This window comes from Echinops telfairi, unplaced genomic scaffold (assembly GCF_000313985.2).
Source record: "Echinops telfairi isolate 266 unplaced genomic scaffold, ASM31398v2 ScPeMD7_7468;HRSCAF=8506_0, whole genome shotgun sequence".
Lineage (NCBI taxonomy): Eukaryota > Metazoa > Chordata > Mammalia > Afrosoricida > Tenrecidae > Echinops > Echinops telfairi.
Window position 1 is genome coordinate 61,760,370 of NW_022111369.1, and position 12,103 is coordinate 61,772,472.

Sequence of the window (12,103 nt, forward strand, 5' to 3'; positions counted from 1 at the left end):
GGCTGCCGAGACCAGTTCGAATCACAGTGACCCAGTGTACAGCAGCAGGAGAGCCCGCCAGACTGTGCCTTCCTCACAGCTATGATTGCGCCTGTGCGAGTCTGGGTTCATTAGAGAAGCAAATCCACAGCAATTTATGTATAAGAGAGAGTTTTAGACAAAGGTTAAGTGCTCATCAAGAAAACATCCCAACCCAGTGCTGCCCCAGCCCACAAGTCCAACATTAACCCATATGTCCAACACCAATCCACAAAGTCCTCCTCCATCTCACAAAACAGACGCAATGACGCCGACTGCAGAAGGAAAGCCGAGTCAGTGAATGTGTAAGCATCTCAGCGCTGGCAGGGGTCTCCACACAGCTGCTCCAGCACCCAGGGCTGCATCGGGGCAGGTCCATGTAGCTTCTCCTCAGGGACGTCTTGCAGGAAGTGAATCTTGCTGGCTAAAGCAGAGAACTGGTGAAGGCAGCTGCACCCTGGTCTGACCATCACAAAATAAGAGACGCGAGAACTAGAAAGGCAAGGCTCACTGAGTCATTTATCCCTCCACCCTTCAATTAACCCCACATGTGTTTATCGGCCAGGTTGGCACAATGAACTAACTAATTCAGAGCCCATTGTTGCAGCCACAGGTTCAAACCATCTCTGTGATAGTCTTCCTCTTTTCCATTTAAGTTTTCTGCTTGTAAAGTGATTGAGTATACCATGACTCATGTCAGGGACACTTTAGTCCTCGAAGTGACAGCCATACTCCTCAGCACTTCACAGATGTCTTGTGCAGCAGACTTGCTCAACAGAAGCATCGTTTTATTTCTTGACTGCTGCTTCCATGAGAATGGATTGTGGATCCAAGCAAAATGAAATCCTTGACACTTTCAATCTTTTCTCCCTTTATCATGATATTGTGAGTTGGTTTTCTTTACATTGAGTTGCAATCCATATTGCAGGCTGCAATCCTAAATTTTCATCAACAGGTGCTTGAAGTCCTCCACACTTTCAGCAAGCAAGGCTGTGCCATCTGCATGTTGCAGTCTTCTTCCGGTCCTGTGACACATCCTTCTGCACAAATCACTCATCCAACATATGGATTAAATACGTACGGTGGAATGACCACCTTGTTCAAAGGACTGCTTCTTGGTCTAAATACAGGATCCACACAAGTACCACAAAGTGTTCCTTCCTTAACTCTCATTCTTTGCAAAGTTATATTGTATTATGATCCACACAGTCAAATGCCTTTGTATAGTCAATGAAACACAAGCAAAAATCTAAGGAGCCCTCATGGCATAGTGGTTATGTGTTGGTTAGCAGTCTTGCAGTTAGCTGCGACTCTGGAAGGAGAAAGATGAGGCTTTCTACTCCCATCAAGAGTGACAGTCTCAGAAACCCTTATGATCCTACCCTGTAGGGTTACCATGAGTCAGTATTGACTCAATAATAGTGGGTTTGGGAGCGTTAAGCATTTTTCTGGTAGTCTCTGCTTTCTGCAGGATCTATCTGACATCAGCAAAGTTATCTCTTCTTCCAGATTGAATTTTAGGCAGTTCTTTGTCAATATACTGCTGCAGCTGTTTTTAAATTAACTTCCGTCAAATTTTACTTGCATGTGTCATCAATGATCTTGTTCAATAAGTTCTACTTCTTTTGGGTCACCTTTATTTGGGATGGGCACAGATATGGATCTCTTCTAGTTGGTTGGCCAAGTTGTTCTGTGACTGTTCCTACAAATGTCTTGGCATATACTAGAGTGAGTCGTGTGCTTCATCCACTTGTAAAACATTTCTCTTGGTATTATGTTGATTCCTAGAAGTTAACTTTCTTTCTAATACCTTCAGTGAGCATTGGTCCTCTTCTATCAGTATCATTAGTTCTTGATCAAATGCTACCTCTTGAAATGGTTCAATGTTGACCAATTTTCTTAGTACAGTGGCTCTGGGTACCTACCAATCTTCTTTTGAAACTTCCTGCATTGTTCAATATTTGGTCACAACTTGAAGACTGGATTTTTCTTCAGTTCTGTCATCTTGAGTTATATTTAGTGTATTCTTCCTTTTTTATTTTCTAACTAGATCCTTGCACATTTCATTGAAATAGTTTACTTTTTCTTATTGAACTGCCCTTTGAAATTTTCTGTTTGGTTCTTTTACTTCACCATTTCTTCAAGTATGGAGTACTGTGTTTAAGAGCAAGTTTCAGAGTCTCCTGTGACATCCACTTTGGTCTTTTCTTTATGTCCTCTCTTTTTGATGACCTTTTGCTTTATTTATGTATGATGTTTTTGTGTCATCCCACAACTCACCAGGTCTTCTGTCATTAGTGATCTGTGTGTCCAATCTGTTCCTGGGTGGTCTCTAAACTCAGTAGGATATGCTCAAGGTTGTATTTAGGGGTTCACGGACTTGTTTTAATTTTCTTCAACTTCAATCTGAACTCACATAGGAGCGATTAATGGTCTGTCCCACAGTCAGCCCCTGCCTTATTTTGACTGTTAATATTGAGCTCTTCCATATCTCTTCCCACAGATATAGTTAGCTTGATTCCTGTACATGCCACATAGCAAAGTGCCCATTGATTTTATGTTATTGGAAAAATATATTTGTAATAAAGAAGTCATTAGTCTTGCAAAATTCTAGCAGGTGGTCTCTAGCTTCAATTCTATCACAAAGGCCACACTTTCCAACTCCTGGTCCTTCCATTGTGCTCCCCACTTTTGCATTTAAATGCCAGTGATTATTAATGCATCTCAATTGCACGTTTGACCAATTTTACACTAAAGAAATTGGTAGAATTCTTCAATCTCTTGAATTTGATTAGTAGCTATATTAATTGGTCTTTCTTGCAAACATATATCACAAAAAATACCATACTTCAGGATAGACTTTGAAAAGTTCTATTTGAGGATGAGTGCAATGTCACTCCTCTGCATGTATCATCCCCGGCATAGAAGACCATGTGACTGTCTGGCTCACAATGGCCAATCTAGTTCATTGCAGCTCGTTAATGCCTAAGATATCAATATTTATGAATTCCAATATCACTTTTGATGATTGCCAACATTCCTAGCTTGATACTTTGTATATTCCATGTTCCAGTTATTAACAGGTGTTTGCAACTGTTCCTTCTCATTTTGAGTCTCACCCCATCAGAAAATAAAGGTTTTGAGAGCTTTACTCCCTCCACATTGTTAAGGTCAGTGCTACGGTAAGGGGACAGCTCTTCCCCTGTCATATCTTGAGTCCATTCCAACATGAGGGAGTCACCTCTGACACTAAAGCTGATAGTGTTATATTGCTGTGCAGAAGCCTTTCGGGGATAATCCCTCAGAAATGGACGGCCTAGTCTTCATTCAGAGCCCATTCTTAGTCTTGAAGCTTCGCTGAAACCTAGGCACCGCAGGTGACCCTGATGGCGTTGAAACACTGGTGGCACAGATTCTAACATCATAGCAATATGCAAACCACCATATTAGGACAGACTGACAGACAAGTGGTACGCGCTGCCACAGATGAGCTCAAAAACTCTAACCTTTAGTTTAGCAGCTGATCTGCAACCACCAGGAGCTTGCCTTAGAATCCAAGGTATCGGCGTTTTTATTGACCCCACTCCCCCTCTTTTGCCACAAGGTTTCAATGTTTGCATGTCTGGATCTCTCCCAACTTGGGTGGTGTTATTCTCCCAGTCATTAGGCAGCATTTGATTATGGCAGATGCTGAAGCAATGTATAATATGGCTTCTTGTTGTGTCTGAAGCTGTATAAAAATAATGACCACTACTTTCCCTGCTGAAATTCTTTTTGGATCATTCCATCAAATACATATGGGTATTAGGATATTTTTATATCTTTATGTTGTTGATGAGAAGGGAAAACCACCCTTTTACATAGAGCAGAAAGAGGTTAGGACAGAGCAAACTGGAGACTGGCTGATATCAGCAGTTATGTGACCAAAACACATTCCCTTTACTAGGAAGCAAAATACTTGGAAGGTAAGGGCATGAAATTTCACATCTCAGAAGAAATGGATGAGCAGACACACACACACACACACACACACACAAACACACACACACAGAATGAGAGAGAGAGAGCCTGTCACTCTAGTTTTTAGCATAACTCCTAGACAACGTAAGAGAGAGCCCGGAGGTGGGCAAGAATTGCTTTGTGACACTTTCTTAATTAGTTTTCTAATAAATAGCATGGTGGTGTTAATTTAACTATAAAGTAATGAAATCAGCTTTTATGGATAGTTGCAGGCTGGATTCATTGATTTCTATGTCAAATCATTTCCTGCCATAATTTCTAGCTCAACAACAGAGAACATTATGAGGTATCTGCACCAACTAATAAACCTCAGACAATTTTTAAACGCATCTGCATCTGTGTCGAGGTTATCTCAAAAAGATGTACCTCATTTCCTATGACTTGGGTTTAATGAGGAGCATCTGCATGCATCATTGGCTGATTCTAAATTCTAGCAACTTATTTACTTAGAGAGATTTTATAATAATGTAACTTAATGATGCATGCAGTACAGATCAAGTGATGATTCAGTCTTACAAGTATTTTTCAGCGTGCTGTGTGCTCTGCCTGGAATGCTCTTCATAATCAAAGGCTGTCAAAGACTGAAAACAAACACTTGAGATTGCCTGCTGTAAACCTTTCATTTCTAGTCAAGGAAACTGATACACAAGTTTGTCCAAGGTTATTCCCAAGTGGTTAATAGCAAAGCCAGGATTAGAATGGAGTCGTCAACTCCCAATCCATTGTTCAGGTTTCTCTCCACCCTTTAAGACCCAGTGCAAGCTGCACCTCCTTAATAAAGGCTTCCATACAACCCCCACCCCCCAATGACTTTTCACTTGTAAGAATAGTACAAAAACAAGTCATTTTTCTTTCTGTGATATGAGGGGCTTCAAAAAGTTCATGGGAAAACTGAATTAAAAGATAAATGTATTTTTCCACAAGCTTTTTGAAATCCCCTCCTATGTAAGGCCAGGCTGAATCTGAATTAACTCCACAGCACCCAACAGCAGCAAACACTGATCCATTTAGCATTTGGTTGAAAATGTTTGCTTTTCACTCCCAATATTAGGCTTTGACTCCGAGGTAGGCAGGATGCTACCCTTCCTCCTCCTGCACATGGTAAACACCCCATAGGTCTTCCTGTCCTTGTCTGTCGAGAGTGCCACCACCTCTTTCTGTGTTAGGGCGGGTTGTCTAGAGAGCCTGTGATACTCATCTATGTACAAGAAAGATTGTCTGTTAAGAAACGACGATATCAAGAAGGCATCCCAGCCCAGTCCAACTCATGCTCATAGATCTGACGCTAGCCAGCACCTCTTCAGATGCACGGAGCTGTGGGCTGATAACACAGCAAGGTGAAGCGGTACGCAGGGAGATCACAGGCCAGGTGGTGCAGTCTCAGGGATCCAAGGTCAGCGGAAGCATGGCAGGCTTCTGACAGCTCTCGGGGTCAAGTGGCCCACATAGGGCCATCCCTAGAGACAGACACAGAGTTCTACTGAAGGTCCAGCAAGGAGGAAGGCAGAGTGGTAGAGAGAGAGGCAGTTTGCAGAGTCCCTCACTCTCCTACAAAAGGCCACGCCCCCAAGGGGTCATTAAAATATTGCTTGGTTGACAGGTTTGACTCCACTCCCTAGCCACGAGTGTCCAGTTAACAAACTCACCCAACTACTACCCTTTCCATTCTCTGCACCTTCCTTTTCTTCCTCCACATTTGTCTTTGTCTCCTCCTCAAATGCTTTTCTCTGTCTCTTTTTTACCAAGCTCTTGACTCCTTAGCCTATCTTAAGGAATTGTGGTGATGCCACAGTAAGAGCATGGCTGGTGCTTCTGCGAAGATTACAGCCTAGAAAACCCCATGGAGAATTGTTATTTGTCAGATGGAGTGGCTATAGTATGAAATCCATTTGACAGCACCTAACAAAACAGCATCCATATCTTGGGCTTTAAATAAATATTTACTGAGAATAATATCAATCAAAGAGCATTTAGATAGCACAGTGTAGCTGTGGAATCAGCACTGGGCTGCAGAATGCAAGCTGAAACCTACCAGAAGCGTCATGGATCAAAGAAAAGGGTGTCTATCCCCATAAAGTCTCATAGACGGGCCAGTCAGGGTGCAGTAGAGCACTGATGAAACATACAGCTTTCTCTAGTTCTTTAATGCTTCCTCCCTTCGACTCACCCCCACTATCATGACCCTAATTCTACCTACAAATCCGACTATACCAGAGCATGTTCATGGGTACAGATCAGTGCTGGAAACACAGGGAATCCAGAACAGATAAACCCCTCAAGACCAATATTGAGAGTAGCCATACCAGGAGGGTAAGGGGAAGATGTGGGGAGAGAGGGGGAACTGATCACAATGACCTAACTATAACCCCCTCCCAGGGGGAGGAACAACAGAAAAGTGGGTAAAGGGAGACATCAGACAGTGCAAGACATGAAAAAATAATAATAATTCATAAATTATCAAGGATTCATGAGAAAGGGAGGGAGGGTGAGGGAAGGGGAAAATGAGGAGCTGATACCAAGGGCTCAAGTAGAAAGAAAACGTTTTGAAAATGATGGCAACAAATGTACAAATGTGCTTGACACAATGGATGGATGGATGGATGGATGGATGGATGGATGGATGGATGGATGGATTGTGGTAAGAGTTGTACAAGCCCCCAATAAAATGATTTATTAAAAAAAACGATTCACAGTCTCAGAAACTCAATTTAGGGTCACTGAGAGTCAGAATGGATTCCAAGGTGGTGGGTTCTTTGTCTTTGATTGGATATTGGCTTTACTGTGAACCCAGTGCTGTTTTCTAGTTATACTAGGTCTAAACACAGCTGATTACAGTTATCTGTTGCTGTTGGTGGTGGTGGGTGCCATAGAGTCGGTTCTGACTCACAGTGACCCCATGTGCAACAGAGGGAAACACTGCCCAGGCCTGCACCATCCTCACCACTGTTCTCATGTTTGAACCGATTGTTGCAGCCACTGTGTCCATCCATCTCTTTGAAGGACTTCCTCTTCTGTGCTGCCCTCCCATTCTACCGAGCATGAGGTCCTTCTCTAGGGACTTGTCTCTCCTAACAATATGTCTGAAGTATGGGAGACAAAGTCTGGCCATCCTTGCCTCTAAGGAGCACTCTGGTTGTACTTCTTCCAAGACATAGTTTGATCTCTTGACTGCTGCTTCCTTGAATATTGATTGTGAATGCAAGCAACACACAATTCTTGACAACTTCAATCAGTTTTCTGTTTATCACGATGTTGCCTATTGGTCCAGTTGAGTTGTGTGGATTTGAGTTTTCTTTTCGTTGAGTGGTAATCCATACTGAGTACTGCAATCCTTGCTCTTCCTCAGCAAGGGCTTCAAGTCTTCCTCTCTTTCCGCCAGCAAAGCTGGCTCATCTGCAGAGTGCAGCTTGTTAAGCTTTCTTCCAATCTTGATACCCCATTGTTATTCCTTTAACCCAGCTTCTCTGATTATTGGCTCAGCAGACAGATGGAATAAGTTGATGAGAGGATACAGCCCTGATGCTCACCTCTCCTGCTTTTAAACCGTGCAGTGATTGCCTGATCCGTTTGCACAGCTGTTTCTTGATCCACGTACAGGTTCCGCATGAGCACAATGAAGTGCTCTGGAATGCCCATTCTCTCACGGCTATCCATAGTTGTTTGTGGTCCACATCATAGACTATGATCTAGAAGTTTCCTTAAGCTCATTTGCAGGCCTGAGCTTTCCAGGCAAATCTTTTTGCAAAGTCCATCCACTTGAAAGTGTTGTTGTTAGATGCCATCTAGCCAATTTCACAGCAACCAAATGTGACAAAGGGGCCTGCCTCATAGGGTTCTCCGGGCTGTCCTCTTTACAGAAGGAATTCCCTAGGTCTTCCTCCCACAGAGCCACTGGGTTAGCAGCAAGTGCTGCCCCCTCTGGTCCACTAGGGCTACTTTGCTTGGAGTCACACAAGGCCATATGGTCAGCCAAGTGATGGTCCCACCCTGGCAGACCACAGGGAAGAGCTAGGCATCCTGGAACAGCAATCCCTCCAGGGCAGGACGCAATACTGAGCAATGGTGGTGGAAGAAAAGTCCAAGTATAATCGAGCAGACCTTTTGGCATCATTGATTTGAAGTTAAACCCTTAACCCGAGGCAATGATTATGGCTGTGTACACAGATATAACCTAAAGATGCTCCCTGAAGTCCTTGTTTATCACGGGAAGAGAGGAACTAGCCTTACCACCTAACAAAACACTCCGCTCTGACTTACCCATGTCAGCTTTAAAAAGCCTTGTCTCGGAGGAATATTCATCGATGAGCAAAGACCGGGTTGTATTATTTACTGGCAAAATAGATCACAAAGCAAAATATACTGGGGAAGCCTATGTCTGTAAATAAAAAGTCCCTGGAACTTTTCCATAGGAAAAAAAGTGGGGAGAGGGGGCTAGCTATGAAGATAATAATGATGAGCAATACTCTACTCTGAAGGTGAGGTTCTGAATTTTTAAGTTAATGTTGTGTTTCTTTCGCTTTAAATGTTTCATTGTACCACTCTTTTAACAAGTGCCTTTTGATGAGAGAGGTTGATATACCCCTATGTAGAGGAGAACACCAACACATGCACTGGTGCTATGAACTTGTGTGAGTACGGATAATTGCCCTACCAAACATGTCTAGCTCATTGATCGAGGGAGGGAGGGAGGGAGGAAGAGAGTGGGAGACGCGGAGAGGAGGTTATCTCCATGTTCAGGATGCACCCTGTGGAAAGGACAGGGAGCGACATGACCTGGCTGTCCTATGTGAGCCTCTCCTTTCTGCCGTCAGGTCGACGCCCACGGTAACATTCTGCTGAGCACCCTGGAAATCAGGAACGAGACGACCGGCTCGGAAGTGCTCACGAGTGTGAGCGACCCCAAGGCCACCATGTACTCCTACGACAGCGCCAGCATCCAGTACCGCAAGCCTCTGAGCAGCCGCGAGGCGTACGGGCGCGGCCTGGACCGGCACGGCGTGCACAGCAAGGGCCGCATCCGCAGGCGCGCCTCGCAGCTCAAAGTCAAAATCCCCGACTTGACTGATGTGAATTCCATAGACAAGTGGTCCCGGATGTTTTTCCCCATCACCTTCTCTCTTTTTAACGTCGTGTATTGGCTTTACTATGTACACTAAGGTCCGTCCTGGTGGCGCAGTGTTAGCAGACGCCTTGCTCTTGTTTTTGAACCCCCCACAGGCCCCCAGCAGCGCAGCACTGTGCGCCCTTTGAGGTAGGAGAGTCAGCCATCCAACTGGTTTTAGGTTTTGCATATCAATTTTATTACTGCACCATGTTTACTTCAAGAAAAAATACTCTATTATTATTATTTTCTCAGTCTACTGTGGTCCAGGTTCTGGCCTCTTTCAGAGCTCTCTGAAATGTGTTTACAAACACAAACCAACACACACACGGAGGGAAGTGGAGGCAAGTAGATCTCCTAGGAGATTAGGAGATCTCCTTGCCTAGCAGTCCCCTAGTCTCCCGGGATCTACTGATTGATTTCCTGAAACAGCGGTTCTCAACCTGTGGGTTGCGACCCCTTTGGGGGTCGAACGACCCTTTCACAGGGGTCTCCCGAGTCATAACAGTAGCAGCATGACAGGGATGAAGTAGCAACGAAAATGCTTTTCTGGTTGGGGGTCACCACCACGAGGAACGGTGTGGCAGGGTGGTGGCAGAGGAGGTTGGGAACCACTGTATCTGACAAGAGGGCCTCCCCTCGGCTTGCACGGCTTCCTGGCAAACTGTAACGATCTCATGCTGCCAAAAACCAAGACACAAAAACACACTAGCAACACAGTTTCCAGGATCTCAGAAGAACAACAAAGCCATTGACAAGTTACAGATTTCCAGGAAGAGGCAAAAACCTAAGGGAGCCTAGATGAGGAAAAACAGACCCCTCTTCGCCCTTGCATTGCCCAGTGCTTTGTCCGCGACACTCCGCTCCCCCAGAGGAGAGCCAGGAGGACTTGGCATGTGCTGTTGGGTGAGCCCCAGACTGCTCACCTGTTCTCTGACAGGTGCACTGCCTCAGAGATGTTCTATGGGGTCGCTCTGAGTCAGAACCATGACAGTGCTGAGGAGTCCAGGTGAGGCGTCTTCACCTTACCTTGTGGCTGGATAGTCTGAAACACACTTCCCTCGCAAATAATGAGTAAAACTTTAACTCAAGAATCCAACCGGGTAGCCCTTGAGAACGGTTTCTTTTTTCTTCTTCTCTTCTTCTTCTTCTGGGAATGAGCAGTGTGAGGGGCCAGTGGGCATTTGTCTAACTGACTGATTCATATGAACAGCCTGAATTCATCTCATGACCCTTGATGCTGTGTGGTGAGGTCATGTCACCACACTCACTTCCCGTTCCTGCCCAACTATTCCATTCCCCTAGTGGTACAGTGGGTTACACCATGGCTGCTAACCAAAAGGTCAGAAGTTCAAACCCACCAGGAGGGAGGTGAGGCTTCCTGCTTATGTAAAGAGGTACAGTCTCAAAACCCATAGGGGCAGTTCTGCTCTGTCCTATAGGATTACTATGAGTCAGAATCAAATCCATGACAGTGAGTTTGTTTTTCTGTTTACCCTGTAAGATTTGGCAGTTCAGGTAACATCCGCAGCCATTCTTTTACAGCACATAAATCGTGCCTTCCTCATGGCGATGGTTTTCTCAACAGCAAGTACCCACCATTACCTTCATCTTCCCCCACTTACCCGAACTGCCAAATCTTAAATCAAGTTGTACCTATCTCTTAGCTTTATCAAATGATGGCAGGCTATACAGACAGGTCTTAATGCCTCTCCTCTCTATCCTTGGCATCCCAATGGGCAGCAGAAGTGCAGCCTTCAGGACAGGCATAGACATTCATTTTGGGGTGTCATTCTCTTCCATGGCCAGATTTCTATCTTAATGAAGACATTAAAAGTTGTAGGTAGCAAAAACAAAGACAAAAGCACTGGGCCTTCAAACAATGACAGCTCCCGTCACCACGCCCCCTCCCACACACATATAACACCTTCAAATGTAAGCCTTGTTTATATCTTTAATCATTCCAAGTATTGATCTGGTCTGCCTTCTCTCATCTCCTGTAGTACAATTGGGCCTGGATCTCATAGAACAAGCATCCCTCGGTTGCTCAGCAACACAATTCTAAACAAGTCCCACCAATGACAGCTGGGATGTGTCCCGTTATATGTCTTTGCAACTTTACAGTTATTATTTTGACTCAACAGCAGCCAGCAACAAATCCAAGAACTGTATGCTCATTTTCAAGGCTGAGCAAAATCTTAAAGAGACTAACCAGGGATGGAGGAGGTGTGGCACCTGATCCATGGATGTGAAACAAGGACTGAGGTAACAATGAAGACGTTTGTCTCATCTGACGAGCTGGCTTTCTCCTGAAGGCTGCGATGAGGTCTGTGTTTACAACAGAATCTGCTGCTGTTGGAATTTCTGGTTTTATCAGGAGAGGTGAAATCCCTGCCGATGAACCCAAGGGGGAGGTAGTTAGGGTGTGTTCTTCAGCTAGCCAGAGGAAACAAGAACCTCAGCCCATTGAAATGAATAGTGATATTTGAAGACAACATACATTCACAATGGATATCAGACCTCGGCTTTATTTAAGAAAAAAATGCTCTCATAAAATATTAGTAGGGACGAAAGACTAAAATTTCATTTAAGCTTTCATTTGCATTAACTGAATTCACTGGCCAAAGAAATGGCCTGCTTTTAGGACCAAGTGACCCATCTAGAAACCGTCCGGTCCCTTGGCTGAGTGAACTGCCTTAATAGAGGCAGTCCCTCTACAAATGCCCAACTAGAAGGGAATGTGGCCATCCTAGTGATTGCAAGGTGCTTGTTCTAAGTGACCAACCAGGAACCACTGTGCTGCCCTTGATTTTAAGTGCTGCAAGAGAGACTTTGGACTGATTCCTAACCAACATGAATCATTCTATGTCAAAGGCCATCTAGGAGATTTTAAGGGTAAAAAGCTAAATCAAAGGTAGTTGTCTATAATCTGTGTGTTCCCTACCAAAACAATTTCCCTTGATT

General features: G+C 44.4%; 1 protein-coding gene across 1 annotated transcript in view; it reads left to right on the plus strand.

The window, feature by feature from the left end:
* Positions 1–9,632, plus strand: part of GABRB1 (gamma-aminobutyric acid type A receptor subunit beta1) — a 522,015-nt gene extending 512,383 nt beyond the window's left edge. Inside the window, exon 9 of the mRNA XM_004706270.2 lies at positions 8,850–9,632. Within this exon, the coding sequence (XP_004706327.1) occupies positions 8,850–9,194 (345 nt within the window). The 3' untranslated portion in view covers positions 9,195–9,632. The remainder of the gene's footprint in view (positions 1–8,849) is intronic.
* The last annotated feature ends 2,471 nt before the right edge of the window (positions 9,633–12,103 follow it).